Source organism: Sapajus apella, unplaced genomic scaffold (assembly GCF_009761245.1).
Source record: "Sapajus apella isolate SASKATOON/1434 unplaced genomic scaffold, GSC_monkey_1.0 scaffold4, whole genome shotgun sequence".
Classification (NCBI taxonomy): Eukaryota; Metazoa; Chordata; class Mammalia; order Primates; family Cebidae; genus Sapajus; species Sapajus apella.
The window spans coordinates 53,016,937-53,035,739 of record NW_022436944.1 but is presented as its reverse complement, the minus strand read 5'-3'; the positions used below and the strand labels follow the sequence as shown (position 1 = coordinate 53,035,739).

General features: G+C 39.8%; 1 protein-coding gene across 4 annotated transcripts in view; it reads left to right on the top strand.

The window, feature by feature from the left end:
• UBP1 (upstream binding protein 1) overlaps positions 1-18,803 on the top strand; it is a 51,047-nt gene that overhangs the window by 15,467 nt on the left and 16,777 nt on the right. For 3 of the 4 annotated variants that reach the window (XR_004265569.1, XM_032268928.1, XM_032268939.1), the window contains exons 3-8: positions 8,397-8,473; positions 10,031-10,136; positions 11,009-11,115; positions 13,380-13,532; positions 13,625-13,735; positions 14,178-14,285. Coding sequence is in view for 3 of the 4 variants with exons in the window: in XM_032268928.1 (XP_032124819.1) it covers positions 8,397-8,473; positions 10,031-10,136; positions 11,009-11,115; positions 13,380-13,532; positions 13,625-13,735; positions 14,178-14,285 (662 nt within the window). In the remaining variant the exon portion in view is untranslated. The remainder of the gene's footprint in view (positions 1-8,396; positions 8,474-10,030; positions 10,137-11,008; positions 11,116-13,379; positions 13,533-13,624; positions 13,736-14,177; positions 14,286-18,803) is intronic. The other variant, XM_032268933.1, reaches the window with a different exon arrangement.

Below are 18,803 nucleotides of genomic sequence, written 5' to 3'. Positions count from 1 at the left end.
CGCGGTGGCTCAAGCCTGTAATCCCAGCACTTTGGGAGGCCGAGGTGGGTGGATCACTAGGTCAAGAGATCGAGACCATCCTGGTCAACATGGTGAAACCCCGTCTCTACTAAAAATACAAAAAACATTAGCTGGGCATGGTGGCGCGTGCCTGTAATCCCAGCTGCTCAGGAGGTTGAGGCAGGAGAATTGCCTGAACCCAGGAGGCGGAGGTTGCGGTGAGCCGAGATCGCGCCATTGCACTCCAGCCTGGGTTACAAGAGTGAAACTCCGTCTCAAGAAAAAAAAAACAAAAAAAAAAACAAAAAAAAATTTTTTTTGAACATTTTTACTGTTTTATGCTCATTGTAGAAAAACTGGGAAATATGTGAAGGGATAATGCTGAAAATTGACTCACATTTTTGGTCAGTTTCTTGCCTGTATGTACATTTTCTTTCAAAAAATTAGAATTATACATTTGTTCACTTAAAAGTATATAGTGTTTATTTTTCTGTCATTAAATCCTAGCATTTATCATCTTGACCAAAAGTTTTAAACCCAAGATTTTCCATAAATTCTTAAACTAGTTTTAAAATTTTCTGTATGTGTATATTTCCTTCCTTCCCCTTCCTTCCTTTCGCTCTCTGCTCCCTTTCTCTTCCCCCCTTTCTCCCTCCTTTCTCCTCTCCCTCTTCCCCTCCCTCCCATTTCCCTCTTTTTGGTCTTGCTCTGTCAACCACACTTGAGTGTAGTGGCACAATCATGGCTGATTGCAGCTGTGACCTCCCAAGCTAAAGTGATCCTCCCACCCTAGACTCCTGAGTAGCTCTGACTATAGGCACAGGCCACCATACCTGGCTAATTTTTTAAAAAAAAATTTTGTTAGAGATGGGGGGTGGGTCTCACTATTCATTGCCTACACTAGTCTCCAACTCCTGGGCTCAAGCCATCTTCCTGCCTCGGCCTCCCAAAGTTCTGGGATTACAGGCATGAACCACTGGGCCTCGCCTTTTTTCTCCCTCCCTCCCTCCCTCCTTTCTTTCCCTTTCCTTTCTTTCTTTCTTTTCTTCTTTTTTTGGAGATAGGATCTCGCTATGTTGCCCAGGCTGTTTTTGAACTCCTGGGCTCAAGCGATTCTCTTGCCTCAGGCCCCCTGAGTAGCTGAGACTACAGGTGTGTGCCACCAGGATTGGACCAGACTGAGACATTGCTTAGTATTTTTCACCCTACCTCTTTGTCTACTGAATAATAGAAGCTTACTAATTTAAACTATTAAGACAAACACCCAGACCTAGTAAAGTATCTTCAGCTTACTAGACTTGCTTTTCTTTTTGTATTTTATTTTATTTTTTGAGATAGTATCTCAGTCTGTCTCCTAGCCTGGAGTGCAACGATGCAATCTTGGCTCACTGCAACCTCTGCTACCCAGGCTCTAGTGATTCTCCTGCCTCAGCCTCCAGCAATTCTCCTGCCTCAGCCTCCAGAGTAGCTAGGACTATGCACAAGCCACCATGCGTGGCTAATTTTTGTATTCTTAGTAGAGATGGGGTTTCACCATGTTGGTCAGGCTGGTCTCAAACTCCTGGTTTCAAGTGATCCACCCACCATGGCTTCTCAGAGTGCTGGGATTACAGGTATGATGGTCATTACAGGTGTGACGCCCAGCTGAAATGGTCATTCTTGATGAAAAATATTTGCCACTATGTAATGCTCTAAAGAATAGTAAAAATAAAATTCTGTGTAGTCTTCACTTTGTCAGTAGAAATTAGAGCAAGTTTTTCTAGTTGTATTAAAGTCTTGTGTCATTTTTTGTATTATTTTTGAACCACAGAGGGACCAAGTTTAAAAACTGCATTTGTGTTTAAGTCTGGGTGCGGTGGCTCATGCCTGTAATTCCAGCACTTTGGGAGGCCGAGGTGGACAGATCACCTGAGGTTAGGAGTTCAAGACCAGCCTGGCCAAAATGGAGAAACCCAGTCTCTACTAAAAATAGAAAATTAGCCAAGCGTGGTGGTGCATGCCTGTAGTTCCAGCTACTTGGAAGGCTGAGGCAGGAGAATCTCTTGAACCTGGGAGGTGGAGGTTGCAGTGAGCCTAGATCGTACCACTGCACTCCAGCCTGGGTGACAGGAGCAAAACTCGGTCCCCCTCACCCACCCCTGAGAAAAAGCAACTTGTATTTGTGTTTGCTTGGTTACTCCTGAATAAGAAGAGGAATTAAGTCCCTGACTTTACTGTGGAGTAAAAACTGTAGTCCCAACATGGAGCAACCAATGGGTGGAGAATTCGTAGCTGGCTCTCCCTTTGGGCAGGGATCTGGCTGGAATAGGATGCCTTTTGTCTGAACAACTAGGGGCTGAGCACACCTCATGATAATGAGTGAGACTTTTGATCTTACCTCCTTTCGGACTCCAAATTGCCTGCATTGCTGCTGCTAGATCAGCCCCTAACTCTTCAAATGAAAAGAGTTTCTCCTAGTTACTCCCAAATACATTTTCATTTGGAGGCTGAATTCTACTTGGAGAATACTCTGCTAAGAATGTTAATTAACACACCTGTAATCCCAGCACTTTGGCAGGCCAAAGCCGGCAGATCATCTGAGGTTGGGAGTTCGATACCAGCCTGGCCAACATGGTGAAACCCCGTCTCTACTAAAAATACAAAAATTAGGGCCGGGCGCGGTGGCTCAAGCCTGTAATCCCAGCACTTTGGGAGGCCGAGGCGGGTGGATCACGAGATCAAGAGATCGAGACCATCCTGGTCAACATGGTGAAACCCCGTCTCTACTAAAAATACAAAAAATTAGCTGGGCATGGTGGCGCGTGCCTGTAATCCCAGCTGCTGGGGAGGCTGAGGCAGAAGAATTGCCTGAACCCAGGGAGCGGAGGTTGCGGTGAGCCGAGATCGCGCCATTGCACTCCAGTGTGGGTAACAAGAGCGAAACTACGTCTCAAAAAAAATAAATAAAAAAAAAAAAAAAAAAAAAAAAATACAAAAATTAGCCAAGTATGGTGGCACACACCTGTAATCCCAGCTGCTTGGGAGGGTGAGACATGAGAATCTCTTGAGTCTGGGAGATGTAGGTCGCAATGAGCCGAGATTGCACCACTATACTCCCACCGGGGCAATAGACTGAGACGTTCTCAAAAATAAAAATAAAAATAAAAAAAAATAAAAAGAATGTTAATTAAAATTCAGATCTTAGGCCCTAGAAACAGCATGTTTATTGGATTAAGAATTCCATTAAATGTTTCAGAAATTTTTTTTTGTTTAGTTTCATTTTTCATAATAGATTTCCTTCTGATTAGTTTCAGTTCTTGTTACTAAGGTTTTATGATAAGAATAGGAGTTGCCGGGCGCGGTGGCTCAAGCCTGTAATCCCAGCACTTTGGGAGGCCGAGGCGGGTGGATCACGAGGTCAAGAGATCGAGACCATCCTGGTCAACATGGTGAAACCCCGTCTCTACTAAAAATACAAAAAAAAATTAGCTGGGCATGGTGATGCGTGCCTGTAATCCCAGCTACTCAGGAGGCTGAGGCAGGAGAATTGCCTGAACCCAGGAGGCGGAGGTTGCGGTGAGCCGAGATCGCGCCATTGCACTCCAGCCTGGGTAACAAGAGCGAAACTCCGTCTCGGGGGAAAAAAAAAAAAGAATAGGAGTTTAGAAATAAGGTGGGTTGGGACTCCATGCTTGGATCCCCTTCCACGAACATTTCCTTTGTGGAAGCCATCTTTGTCGCTCCGGGATTTTCTCTCTAGAGTCCCCTTCCATGAACACTCCCTTCATGGAAGCCTATGTTCCCCTCCTAAACTCCATCTCTCTCTCTGTTCCCTTCCACTCAGTGTGGAAGCTGCTTTCCTCTCCTGGGTTCTGTCTTTCTGGATTCTGTCATTCATTGTGAGAGTTAGCGGTTTCTTTCTCTCTCCTCCTGTTTATCTCTCTCTTAAATAAATAAATCACTTTAAAATAAACAAATAAATAAGGTGGGGTTTTTTTAGACTCTAAGATTAAAAAACAAAATCAAAAAAAAATGTGCCTATTTCTTTTTTTTTTTTTTTTTTAATTTTAGATGGAGCCTCGCTCTGTCGCCAGGCTGGAATGCAGTGGCGCAATCTCGGCTCACTGCAACCTCTCCCTCTCGGGTTCCAGCGATTCTCCCGCTTCAGCCTCCCGAGTAACTAAAAATACAAGATTAGCTGAGTGTGGTGGTGCGTGCCTGTAAGCTACTCAGGAGGCTGAGGCAGGAAAAAACAAGAGAATATAATAGTTTCCAATAGGGAAACCACTTGAAGCATTACAAATGTTACAGAGCCTTTTCTTTCTTTCTTTTTTTTTTTTTTTGAGATGAAGTTTTGCTCTTGTTGCCCAGGCTGGAGTGCAATGGCACAAACTTGGCTCACTGCAACCTCTCCCCCTTGGGTTCAAGCAATTCTCCTGCCTCAGTCTCCCCAGTAGCTGGGATTACAGGCATGCACCACCACACCAGGCTAGTATTTTGTTTTGCTTTGTTTTGTGTTTTTGAGATGGAGTCTAGCTGTGTTTCCCAGGCTGGTGTACAGTGGCATGATCTTGGCTCACTGCAACCTCCGCCTCCCAGGTCAAGTGATTCTCTTGCCTCAGCCTTCCGAGTAGCTGGGATTACAGGCATTCACCACCACACCCAACTAATTTTTGCATTATTAGTAGAGATAGCGTTTCATTGTGTTGGCCAGGCTGGTGTCGAACTCTTGACCTTGTGATCTGCCTGCCTTGGCCTCCCAAAGTGCTGGGATTACAAGTGTGAGCCACTGCACCTGGCCTAATTTTGTATTTTTAGTAGAGACGGAGTTTCTTCCTGTTAGTTAGGCTGGTCTCGAACTCCTGACCTCAGGTGATCTGTGTGCCTCTGCCTCCCAAAGTGCTGGGATTACAGGTGTGAGCCACCGTGCCCGGCAAGACTTTTCTTTTTAAAGTTAATTTATTAGAAGAGTCTTTTCTAAAAACCCACTTTGATTTTAGAAGAATAAAAATTTAGAGTGCTTTAAGAAAGAAGCAATAAGTCTTGTGATCTATGTGTGGAAATAGATGGAACTATGTGTGGAAATAGATGGAAGGGCTCTTCAGAGTACAGATGTTTCCTCCTTAGATTGGCCAAGAAAAATAGCACAAAAGAAGACAGAAACATTGAGATTTCTTCCTGATTTCTTTCAATTCTGAGAATGAGAAGAAAATCCCAGTAAGACAAATTTTCTTCCCTTCCTTGGTAGCCAGATGAAAGGAAGGGTTTCCAGGACCCTGTGCAATTTGTCCACCTCCCACCTCTCTGATTGCTTTCCTCTGGATTACTCTCATCATGTCAGGAGACTGCTTTGGCCCTTTTCTCTTTACACTCACTGCTTAGGTGATCCTGTCTTTAAATGGGTTTATCTAACAACTGTACCCTGAAGAGCCCTTCATTAATATCTCCAACCATACTCTTTCTTGTAGCTCTAGATTTATAAATCAGCTTGATTATTAACTTGGATATCCTGTAAGTATCTCAGTCAGACTTAATATATTCAGTTAACTCTTGATTTTTTTTTTTTTTTTTGAGATGGAATCTTGCCCTGTCACCCAGGCTGGAGGGCAGTGATACGATCTCGGCTCACTGCAACCTCTGCCTCCTAGGTTCAAGTGATTCTCCTGCGGCAGCCTCCCGAGTAGCTGGGATTACAGGTGCCCACCACCATGCCTGGCTAATTTTTTTGTATTTTTAGTAGAGACAGGGTTTCACCATATTGACCAGGAAGGTTTGAAACTCCTGACCTCAAGTGATCTGCCCACCCTGGCCTCCCAAAGTGCTAGGATTACAGGTGTGAGTTATGGCACCCAGCCAACTCTTGATTTTTCTGCTTCCGGCTGTCTTTGAGGTCAGGAAATGGCAACTCTTCTTTAATTCTTTGACCAAAAATCAGGAGTAATCCTCAACTCTTCTTTCTGTTACACTTTATATCTAATACAGCAGAAAACTGAGGGATTTATGCTGATCTGATAGGCGAAAAAGGATTTCAGTGTGGTTTAATTTGCATTTCTCTAATGGAAGTTGAGTGTTTTTTAATGTGTTTAAGAACCATTGGCATTTCCTTCTTTTGTGAACTCACATGTTCATTTGTTTTGCTCATTTATTTTCCTCTCTAGAGATACTGGACATTTGTTAGCAATTTTATAGGAGCTCTTTATGTATTGGGGAGATTAGCCCTTTGTGTGTAATGCCACTTGCAGATATTCCCTGTTTCACATTAATTTGTCTTGACCAATCAGAATCTCTGAGTCAAAGGGTATAGTAATTTGTTGACAGGTGCAGCCAGATTGCCTTTTAGTTTATATTCTGTACATTATTCAAGGTTATTTCTCCCCCATACTTGCCCACTCAATTTTTAATTAAATACTTCTTATGGCCGGGTGCAGTGGCTCACGCCTGTAATCCCAGCACTTTGAGAGGCCAAGGCAGGTGGATCACCTGAGGTAAGGAGTTCAAGTCCTGCCTGGCCAACATGGTGAAACCCTGTCTCTACTAAAAAATAATACAAAAATGAGCCGGGCATGGTGGTGGACACCTGTAATCCTAGCTGCTCGGGAGTCTGAGGTAGGGAGAATTGCTTGAACCTGGGAGGTGAAGGTTGCAGTGAGCAACACAGCGAGACTCCATGTCAAAAAAAAATAGTAATAAGTAAATATTTCTTATTGATCTGCTAATCAGCATAACCCTTTTGTCAATTTTTATTTCCTAAATTCTTGTGAAGTTGAGTGTAATTTTAAATATAAATGGTGTATTTTTTTTTTTTTTTTTTTTTTTTTTTTTGAGGCATAGTCTCACTCCATCATCAGGCGCCAGGGTGGAGTGCAGTGGCGTGACCTCGGCTCACTGCAACCTCCACCTCCCGGGTTCCAAGCAATTCTCCTGCCTCAGCCTCCCAAGTAGCTGGGACTACAGGCGCGTGCCACCATGCCCAGCTAATTTTTTTGTATTTTTAATAGAGATGGGGTTTCACCAAGTTGGCCATGATGGTCTTGATCTCTTGACCTTGTGATCCGCCCGCCTCGGCCTCCCAAAGTGCTGGAATTACAGGTGTGAGCCACCGTGCCTGGCCCAAATGGTATATTTTTAAAAAAAAATTTATATTCTTTATTTTGAAAATTATTTCTTACTGTTTTCAGAATTTAGATCCATTGTTAAATATACTGCATATATCTTCTTCCAATCTATGTCTTACTTTAATTTTTTAAAAATGTCTCCTGCCATAAAGGTGTTTTTAGTGTTTCTCTGTCTGTTGGATGAATGTAAGCAATATTTCTTTGTAACAGACTATATATATATTGTTTTCCGTCACCAGCCTTGGAGTGATGTAGTTGCATTTTGATAACCCTTTGTTGAATTTTGATTCTGTCATCTAGAATTCTTTGTATATTTTTCTGTAAGCCCCATGGGAGTATGAATGAGATACTGGTAGTAACAAAGAATCTCAACTTCGTGTGATATTATAAGCATTCTTTAATTTTTACTGATTTTCTGCATGCCAAATTATACTATCATTTTTGTTTAATAACAGATAATCCAGAAATTATTTTTGTAGATTTGGAGTACATTATTAATTTTCTTACAGCAGCATTTTCCCAATTATCTAGATTGATATGTGAATATCTGTGTTTTCTAATGAACACTGTAAGTGGAAACAACCCAAATATCCATCAACTGATGAATGGATAAACAAAATTTGGTATGTTCTTCACACAGTGGAATAGTATTAGGCAATAAAGAGGAATAAGTAGTATTTGGTAGTGAAAAGGACTGGTACATACTACGTATGGATGAACCTTGAAAACGTTATGCTAAGTTTTAAAAGTGAGGCGTAAATACCTACATATTGTGTAATTCTATTTATAAAAGTATGCAGATGGGCAAATCCGTAGAGATGGAAAGTAGATAGTGATTGCTACCAATTGGCAGGTGTAGAAGGGGGATGGAAACTACTGATGTTTATAGGTTTCTTCTTAGGATAGTGGTAGTGGTGATGGTTGCAATGGAAACTATCTGACTATACTGAAAACTAATGAATTACACACTTTTTTAAAATACGAATTTTATGGTATGTAAACTGTATCTCAGAAAAGCTGTTAGAAAAGTTAGTCTTAGATAATGCAGGCATAATAAAAATTTAGTGTAAGAGAATGGCAGATGAAGATAAATTGACAGAGAAACTCTTGTCTTCTGTAGTAATGTAAAAACAGAAGGTTGGTGTGATTTTCAGGAGAACGATCAACCTGAATTTGCTTCTTTAGTAAATTAACAAATATCATTGTGTAATGTATGTTCTGAGAAACATACATTATGAATTATGTTAAGCAAAGTGATGTTCTTTATATGGATCATTTTTTATACACAATTTCTTTGAATAGGTCAGTCTTACGAAATTCGGATGCTAGATAATCGGAAAATGGGTGATATGCCTGAGATCAGTGGAAAATTAGTAAAGGTAAGGACAATCCATTTTAATTCCCAACAGATACTGTATTTGTTTTAAAAAAATTAATTTCACTTCAAAAATTGTTGTATTAAAACTTTTTAACTTTTTGAGCTATATTTTGTTTATTCACCTGTAAAGTGGGAATTACGGCAGTTATCGGGTAGAATAATTGTGACAGACATTGGAAATCAAGGAGCAGTAGAAAAGTTAGTTGCAGTTATGGGGTAAAAAACTTACCACCACAACAAAAAACTATAAGCCTCTCTAAAAGTAAAAGATAATATGAGTCCTACAAATTTCTCTCACATTAGCCTCTTTTTAAAACTGTTTCAAAGAAAAATATTCTACTTTTAATTGACTGCCCCTTCAACATACTTATCAACTGTGGATAGTATTTGAGGGGTGGGAGAAGCAGGGTACTAAAGTCATATTTTTATATATTGTTAACAAATAATTTCCTGTTCAAGCCAGCAGAGACTCAATGAAAATATTAACTGTATCATAGTCTCAGAAAGTTATTTATAAATGTTTCAGAAGCATTAGTACAAGTCTGATATCTGAATGCATTTTTTTTTTAGATGAAGTCTTGCTCTCTCACCTAGGCTGGAGTACAGTGGCGTGATCTTGCTCACTGCAACTTCTGCCTCCCAGGTTCAAGTGATTCTCCTGCCTCAACTGGGATTACAGGCATATGCCACCATGCCCAGCTAATTTTTGTGTTTTTAGTAGAGACGGGATTTTACCATGTTTGCCAGGTTGGTCTTGAACTCCTGACCTCAAGTGATCCACCTACCTCAGCCTCCCCAAGTGCTGGGATTATAGGCATGAGTCACTGTGCCTGGCCTATCTGAATGCATTTTGATGACTTGTTATACCGTTCCTGGAATGAGACAGTATTTGGTACTCCAAACCTGTAGGAAGTGAAGTAGGCAGGGGTGGAGAGCAGAGAATTTGTCTAGAAGTTGTAGAATAGAGTGAAATGAGTGTTTGGATCAAATTTACCTGTGATTATTTTTCCCCCTCAGATACTTCAGATAATCTTACTTGCAGATTAAATAGTTGAGAATGAATTTTGCATATACGTTCTCTTTTTCAAGGGAGCGGGCAGTGTTTTGGATTTTTGTTTGTGCCAGTTCTTTTCTTAAAAACTCAGTAGTTAACTACTATTTTAAATTAATAAAGTTTTACCATTGTGCCTGGGTTTCTCGGTCTGTTTTTTCATTTTTAATAACTCTTGTATGCATTTGGCATTTTCTTTATAGGAATAGAAATTTCACTCATTGATTTTTGGGGCAAGATTGCTGAATTGCAATAACAAGTTACTTTATAAAATCAATACCTAAGTAATCATTTATGATTTTAATTTTTAAGTTATAACTCTTTGCACCAAATAATTGTACAGTAATCTAGGTATTTGAGGGCAGAAGAGTTCACTTATGGAATGTTTAAAACAGAATCTGCTTGTATATGCTCTGCTGCTACAGGTTAGCACATAAATAGTGGAAATGCTTCTGCATTTCAGCTGGAGCTGTTTAAAAATACTCTTTTTCCCCACTTATTCTACAGAGCATCATAAGGGTTGTATTCCATGACAGACGGCTACAATACACAGAGCATCAGCAACTTGAAGGATGGAAGTGGAATCGCCCAGGAGACAGACTTCTTGATTTAGGTACAGGTGGTGATCAGAAGACCATGGAGATGAGGATATTGTTTAGCCAAGCCCAGTAATGTGTTGTGTTGGCATCATGTGTTATTACTTGTGTGGGGAAAGTTTTAGGATCTTGTGCCTTGGGAGTTGTTTTCTGTACACACACACACACACACACACACACACACACACACACACACACACACGCATGTATGTAAGTATATATTTTTTCTTTTTCTTTTTTTCCCCATCCTTGTATTATAAAGAACCGAGAAAGTTGTTTTCTAGTTAAAAAGTCAAGTAACTTTTTGGTGCTAAACTAACACGAACCCGGAATTTTATGATTTCGAAATCATTTAATTCTCAACTGGTACCATCGATCATATTCTTTTTTTGAGAAGGAATCTCACTCTGTTGCCCAGGCTGGAGTGTAGTGGCGCAGTCGGCTCACTGCAACCTCCACCTCCCAGGTTCAAGCGATGCTCGTGCCTCAGCCTTCCGAGTAGCTGGGATTATAGGCATGCACCACTGCGTCCAGCTAATTTTTGTATTTTTAGTAGAGGCGGGGTTTCAGCATGTTGTCCAAGTGGGTCTCAAACTCCTGACCTCAGGTGATCCGCCTGCCTTGGCCTCCCAAAGTGCTGGGATTACAGGTGTGAGCCCCCATGCCTGGTTTTATCATATTCTTAATAACATGAAATATAAACCATGGTAGGAGAAACTATGATACTCATTTGGGTGGGTTTTGATATTGAAGTTGATCATGGAGGCCATTGAAGGACAAAGTTCAAAGTAGTTACAATTGTTTCATTAGAACATAACATAGTAAAGTTGTAAGTTTTTAAGTTATTTAAAGTGTATGAGTTTTTATGTAACTTCTTTTTAAAACATAGATATTCCAATGTCTGTGGGAATAATTGACACAAGGACAAATCCAAGCCAGTTAAATGCGGTTGAATTTCTGTGGGACCCAGCAAAACGCACCTCTGCTTTCATTCAGGTTTGGATTTTTACATTATTAAAAGCATGCTAACCTAGTTATGTAGGTCATGGCAGGATCGAATTTTTGACCTGGTATCATTTCCCTTAAATGCTTATCTGTAAACTGTGTTGTGGTGTCTGTCTATATACATAGTTAGGTTTAATCTAGTAAGTTCATTCTCTTATAGACTGACATATGTGAAGACATTCTATGATATGTAAAGCATTATTCAAATGTTATTTTTACCACTAGTAGTCCCACTAATAAAAATGACTATTTTTCATGAGGTGTATTTCTCTTGAACAAAAGCTGCCATTCAAAAGTATATGATTGAGAAAAGATTGAAGTTTTAAAATTCCCTGTAGCATTATTTTAAAAACATTCTAATACTGAAAAATTCAAACTTCCATAAATAGAATAATAATGACGATTAATTGTCCATGTAACCATCACCTGGCTTTAGCAGTTTTTAGCTGTTTCCTTCTTCTTTCAGTTATTGTTGGAGTACTTTTTCTTTTTGAGATGAGTTTCGTTCTGTCACCTGGGCTGGAGTGCAGTGGCATGACCTCCGCTTACTGCAGCTTCCGCCTCCCAGGTTCAAGCAATTCTCATCCCTCAGCCTCCGAGTAGCTGGGATTACAGGTGTGCACCACAATGCCCAGCTAATTTTTGTATTTTTAGTAGAGACAGGGGTTTTACCATGTTAGTCAGGCTGGTCTTGAACTCCTGACCTCAAGTGATCTGCCTGCCTTGTCCTCCTAAAGTGCTGGGATTACAGGTGTGAGCCACCATGCCCGGCCTATTGAAGTACATTAAAGCAAGTTTCAGACATACCATTTCATCCATAAACATGTCTTTAAGAGATGATTTTTAAAAAGTAATGATAATATCATTATTGTATGTTAACAAAAATAGTAATTCTAATACCCAGTATGTTCAAATTTGTATGTGGTAGAATTTAAACTACCAGGTAAGAGGAAAACCACTTACTTGCTGACCAGCCTACATCAGCTATGCTTTGCATGAACTGTAAAAAATAATTTGTAGGCTGGGCGCAGTGGCTCAAGCCTGTAATCCCAGCACTTTGGGAGGCCGAGGCGGGTGGATCACGAGGTCAAGAGATCGAGACCATCCTGGTCAACACGGTGAAACCCCGTCTCTACTAAAACTACAAAAAATTAGCTGCGCATGGTGGTGCGTGCCTGTAATCCCAGCTACTCAGGAGGCTGGGCAGGAGAATTGCCTGAACCCAGGAGGCGGAGGTTGCGGTGAGCCGTGATCGCGCCATTGCACTTCAGCCTGGGTAACATGAGTGAAACTCCGTCTCAAAAAAAAAAATAAATAATAATAATAATTTGTATTTTGCATTTTGGTGTTCTACCAAGTGTTATGCTCCATCAATTAATAATCACTAGAGGCATGGTTTATATCAGCTGAATATTGATATAAACTCATACTGTTGGTTTTTGTCTATAAGGCAACTAGTTATGTAGTAAATCAAAGTGATACAAGACCTGGCTTTACATCTCAGGTTGTGTTGTTATATTGCAGAGATCAGTTTTAATAATCATTAGAAGAGGGAACGTGTAGCAGTCAGAAATAACCAAAGTCTTACGAGTAACTCTTTGTGAAACCCTAAGGCTGTCATCCAGGGTGGGTTTTAGGAGATAGGGCAGAAGTGGTAGAAATGAGTATTGCCCTCTGCATCCTGAATGGACTTTGAAGAGTTAACCATAGATTTTAGGTGGATACAGATAGGATGAGTAGTAGGCTTTCTGGACTGTGAAATTTCCCCAGGCAAAGTATCACAAATTGGTGTCTGTAGGAATGGCAGTAAGATGGTTGGCTGGGTAGAGCAGGGGTAATGGCAGTAGAGGGCAAACAAACATCTCTAAATAATGAGATGAAGATTGCTGTGGCTTGAACAGGGCTTACGACCCTGGGTCTGAGATTAGCAGGCAGTCCGAGGTGGAGGTAGGCAGTATACATGGGAAGCTACTGTAGTGTTGTATCCCAGATTGAAGCAAGTCCTGCATTAAATGAGAGGCGTTGTGTTGGGCAGGAGCTCAGAAAGGCTCAGTTGGATATGTGAAAGGGAAGCCATATCTTAAAAACAATTAGAGAAGGTCATAGTAGATGATTTGGGTAATATGTGTGACGAGTTCATTTTAAAGGATCTTGAATTTAATATATAGTGGTGGCAGGTCACCCAAGAGGGAACAAAATCAAAAAATAATCAGTGGAAGGTCTTTGAATCCATTTCAGCTTGAATCGTTTTATAGGTGCACTGCATCAGCACAGAATTTACTCCACGGAAGCACGGAGGTGAAAAGGGAGTGCCCTTTAGGATCCAGGTTGACACCTTTAAGCAGAATGAAAATGGGGAATACACAGATCATCTACACTCAGCTAGCTGCCAAATAAAAGTTTTTAAGGTAAGAGAGGGAACCTGGGTTTTCAGTAATTAAGGCCTGTAAAGCTGTGTGTCTACAGCCTGCTGGATGACATAATATCTTTTGTTTTTAAGCCTAAAGGTGCAGACAGGAAACAAAAAACTGACAGAGAGAAGATGGAAAAGAGAACAGCTCATGAAAAAGAAAAGTATCAGCCATCTTATGATACCACTATCCTCACAGAGGTAATGTAATACATAAAGCATTTGGTTTTGGAAGAGAAGCAAAGGTTTGCATATTAGTCTATTTCTAAGATGCGTTTTGTTACAAAAGGGTTGGGGAAGATGGGGTGGCAGTTTGACATGATATTCTCTGTGAAATTTGTGGGGAAAATACTTAAATTTGGGGATTTGATAGACTGTTTCCTGGGTGGGATCTTAAATGAAGATGCTGAAATCCCAATGAGGTCTTTGAAACAGACCTTAAAAACTTTGCAGTTGGCAAGAGACTTAAGTTGGGGCCTAGAATGTCCAATTTTTATCACTGCTGGGGTTTTGCATTTTCTTTAATTTTGACTCCTCTTAGTCATGCATTTGTTTAATTGGACTGCAGAGACATGAAACAGGGTATTAGATCTTTCTTTGTATAATGAAAAGACATTGATCCCAATCTTTGGTGTTTGTCCAGATGAGGCTTGAGCCTATAATTGAAGATGCAGTTGAACATGAGCAGAAAAAGTCCAGCAAGCGGACTTTGCCAGCAGACTACGGTGATTCTCTGGCAAAGCGAGGCAGTGTAAGGGACTTCTGCTTCTCTTTTCATTGTGCAAGAAACCTTGTGCAGTGTTAGATATAGGACCAACTTCTACCGCAAAGTAAAGCCAAAATTGTTTTCGATGTCCATGTCTTGATTTAATTTGCTTTTGTTTAGACTTCCTGCTTCTGTTTGTTCCTCACTGAGGAAAATTTCCTAAATCTAACACTTTAAAACAAACCAAAAACAATGTTGACCATATTGGGTGGTTTTGGAGGGAAAAAAAGAGACACTCAGAGAGATATGCATTCCCTCCCTGACTCCTTCCCTTCCTCCTTCCCTTCCTCTCTCCTTCACACACATACCTCCTTCAAGAGCACTGAAATTAATTGAAAATACTTTCTTTAGTAAATTAGCTATTATTTTTGTGTAATTGAAAAGAGTTTTGCCTTCTCATGTGTATACTTGATAAGAAAGTTTTGTGGACAGAGAAATAATGGCAGCAAGCTTGACATTAACATGTGCAGTTCTTTGTCACATTTTTCTGCATGTAGCATAAGAATGTATGTCTGTCTGTGCTTCTAAAAGCCTGTTTGGCAGCACTGGTAGAAAAAAATCTCTGATGGCATTCATGTTTCTTCTTGGCACTTGCATTGTGAATGAATGCTTCAGGCCAAAGTAGTGTACCTTGCTACACTTAGACCTGGATCCCCCCAACATGCAGTCAGGGGGCATCTAGTTGAGTATGTGCTTTGTCAGGTTAAGTCTAGCAAATCTTTATTTCATGGCATGACTCTTCAGATGAAGAGTCCACAAAGGATGATCCTGTTTTGCAAACTTAGATCAGCTACATACCTTCAGTAAATACAAACACAGAATGTTAGTCATTTAAAATAATTGTCGTCATATGTATTCATGACTACCGTATTCATTGTTGCAATGTTTGTACTATTAAGGTTGCCAGAGGATTTTTCACTCTTACACATATCACAATTACTGTGGTTAAATGTAGACTTTGAGTGTTGCTGTCACAAGCATTATCACAAGAAACTCATTTTCAAATTACAGTCTTGAATAAAAATGTTTTCATGCTTCTCTATGCAGTGAAACTGAAACTGTACTCATCTCAGTGCCACTGGAAGCACACATGTTACATTTTCTTTAACTGGGCTTTTTTTTTTTTTCTTATTAAATCAAGGATTGTTAAAATAGCTGTATTTCCTTTCCTAAAACACCCACTACAGCAATTTTGTTTTTATCCTTTTCTGATTTCCCAGCTGAAGACCCATCAATGGTTCTTAGTAAACTTCTTTGGGGGGATTTTAATAACTCACTTTTCCCCTCCTGTTATAAACCATTTAATTGATAAAGAAGTGGGTTCTGGTAATTCCCAAATAAAAAAAATTCATTATAGCCCAGAGATAATCTGAAGATGGGAAAGTTGTTGGTGAATTCTTAACGATTCTTAAGTCTAAAGTATGCAAAACGTCAGCAGTTCACTGGCCTGGGATTTCACATCTTCCTAGTGTATTGCTTGCTGCCCTGGCAGTCTTTGATTTTGTTCAGATGCTTCTAGGGGTGGTTAGAGCTCATGTTGAAAACCTGTTTTTAAAAAAGCAGGGGACAGATTGATCCCTTACAAAAGAAAGTTTGCAGTATTTCATATGTTTCTTCAGATTCCTACAAAGGAAGACCAACATTTCGTAGAGTTTTTGGCTAGTTACAACTGGCTTTCAGTAAGAAGGGATATCCAGACTTATTGTTAGAGTTGAAAATATGCCAAATTAAATGGTCCCAGACTGAATAGTCACTACTGTTGCTTACCAGGAGATGAACAAAACACTTACTGTGTCTGTTGGTCTTCATCTCTGAGCTGTATGTGATTGGCTCAAACAATGACTGCCAATTTCTACAGCCTAAAATGGGTGATCATTCTTTAATCTACCAGGGGAGGGACTGTGTTCACAGTGTACTGAAACAACTATACCCAGGCCAGGCATTGCTAGTGCCGTTATGAATTACACTCTATCTTCAGGAGCATATGCGCTGCACCATTGCTTAGTTTTAATAGGACTATTTTTTTAATGTTAGAAGAATCTAAATATCTAAAAGCGAAATGGGTATTTATGGAATTTTGGTAAACTTGATGTTTCCACCTTACTCTGCCATGCTAACTTGAAGCTTTTCGATGGCTTCATTTCTGGCTGGCAGTAATCACCAAAAGTTTAGAGAGACTTGATACTTTTAATATTAAATGGTTACATTATTTAGATGTATATGTTATACTGTGTTATAATATTTTATATGTGGAGGGGGATGTTGTAGCAGGAAAAGCTTTCAGATAGTAGAGATGAGGTGACAGTGTGTGATACCCATGATTAGATTTGCTTGTCAGCTCACAGGGTCTTGGGTTCATCAAACAGTGTAAACTGAAGACATGCTATTTTGTAAGATGGAATGCAAAACAAGGGTCTAGTTTTTTTGTCTTTTTGTTTTTTTTGAGATGGGCTCTTACTGTGTTGCCCAGGCTGGCCTCAAACTCCTCAAGCAGTCCTCCTGCCTCAGACTCCTGAGTAGTTGGACTACAGGTGTGTGTGTGCCATCACACTCGGCCTAAAAGGCCCTAATTTTAAAAGAATGGGCATTGCTCTGTAAAATGTCATTTATAGTGAAGTTGGTATGCCATGCAATAAGTTTATCAAAGCTCTCCAGCTAGATTAGACTTACTTTTTGAAAGTTGACTGATAATAGAAATAGCAAGTCCGCAATCATTTTTCTCATTTTTAAGGGGATACATAATTGGGTAGTTGAGATTATTTTCCATTTATCCATTGCTTTTGATGAATGTCAGGCAAGTTTTTTAAGCCCCTGTAACCATTGGTGAGACTTAATTTCTGCCCTCAGAGTGCTTCACAGTTTTTTAGCTCCATTATACCAGTGGTCTTGACACTTACCTACTCAAAATAGTCTTTAAATTTTTTTAGAGAGTGTCTTGTCTAGTCACCTGGGCCTGGAATGCAGTGGTGTGATCAAAGCTTATTGCAGCCTCAAACTCCTTGGCTCAAATGATCCTCCCACCTCAGCCTCCTCAGTAGCTGGGACTACAGGTGCACACCACCACGCCTGACTACTTTTTAAATTTTGTTTTTGTTGAGACAGTTCTTGCTGTGTTCCTCAGGCTGATCTCCAATTCCTGGCCTCAGAATGACCCTCCCACCTTGACCTTCCAAAGTGCTGGGATTACAGGCATGAGACACCATGCCTGGCCTCAAAATAATTTTGAAAAAGGATATGCTTACACCTTACCAAATTGACATCTGAAAGTTTTCATCATAAAAAATTTTCATTATAAATTTAACTAGTTACAAAGGAAGCAATTTTCTGGCATGGTGGCAGTTTGCATTTATAATTTAAGATACAACTGTTACATTACTCTTGAAGTGCATCCTATGGAATCTAAATGCCTTAGCAATTTGACCACTGCCATTCTTCATTCAAAAAGTTCACTACATCCAAAATTCTACTCCGTTCTTCCTTCTTGGTCTCATGTTTCTATTTCATTCCTCTTAAATTTTATCCTAATATGACATACTTTTATACTTGAAAATCTTTAGAAATTTTTTTATTTATATTTTTTGAGTCTTCAAATGGCCTAACTGAAATTTTTAAATGATCGCCTAAAAAAATTACCTTACAACAAATTTACATAAATTGAAATTTAATTTTTAAAATTTCCTGTGGCCATTGTCTCTTAAGTCAGTCAAGAAATTTAACTTATTATTAATACCAGTTTATCAAAACAGCAAATCATAGAGATTTTGATGAATATTTATTAAATGTAAAAATAGAAATGTTATCGGAAATGCATCTCGAATGAGGAGGCAGAATAGAACGTAACTTCTAGAATTTTATAGATGTGAGAAATTTTGGTTTAATTTTTCTTCAGCAGTGTCATTCAGGTCCTGAAAGTCTTTTTGAATTGTCTGTCAAAAATCCCAGGGCCATTTTTGTATGATTAGTATATTATTTCAGTGTATGTCAGTTGACAGTAGGTCCTCCTGAATTATTTTGAAAGCAAAGAATTGAAAATCACCTACCTAACTTACAGAAAAACTCAGTCATTAGAGTTACGTACTTTTTCTTTCTTTTTTTCATTTTATTTATTTTATTTGGAAAGGGGGGGTCTCACTCTGTTGCCCAAGCTGGAGTGCAGTGGTACAGTCATGGCTCACTGCAGCCTCCCCTTCCTGGGTTCACGCGATTCTCCTGCCTTAGCCTTCCAAGTGGCTATGACTACAGGTGTGTACCACCACACCTGGCTATTTTTTAAAAAATCTTAGTATCTTTAGCTTGGCTTTGGGAGAGTCTTTCTTCATTATATTTATTATTTTAATATTTTTGGTAGAAACAGAGTCTCACTATATTGCCCAGGCTGGTCTTTTAACTCCTGGGCTCAAGCTATCCTCCCACCTTAGCCTTCCAAAGTATTGGGATTAGTGGCGTGAGTCACCATGTCCAGCCTGGGAGAGTCTTATACCCAGGGCTGTGGTTAGATGTGAT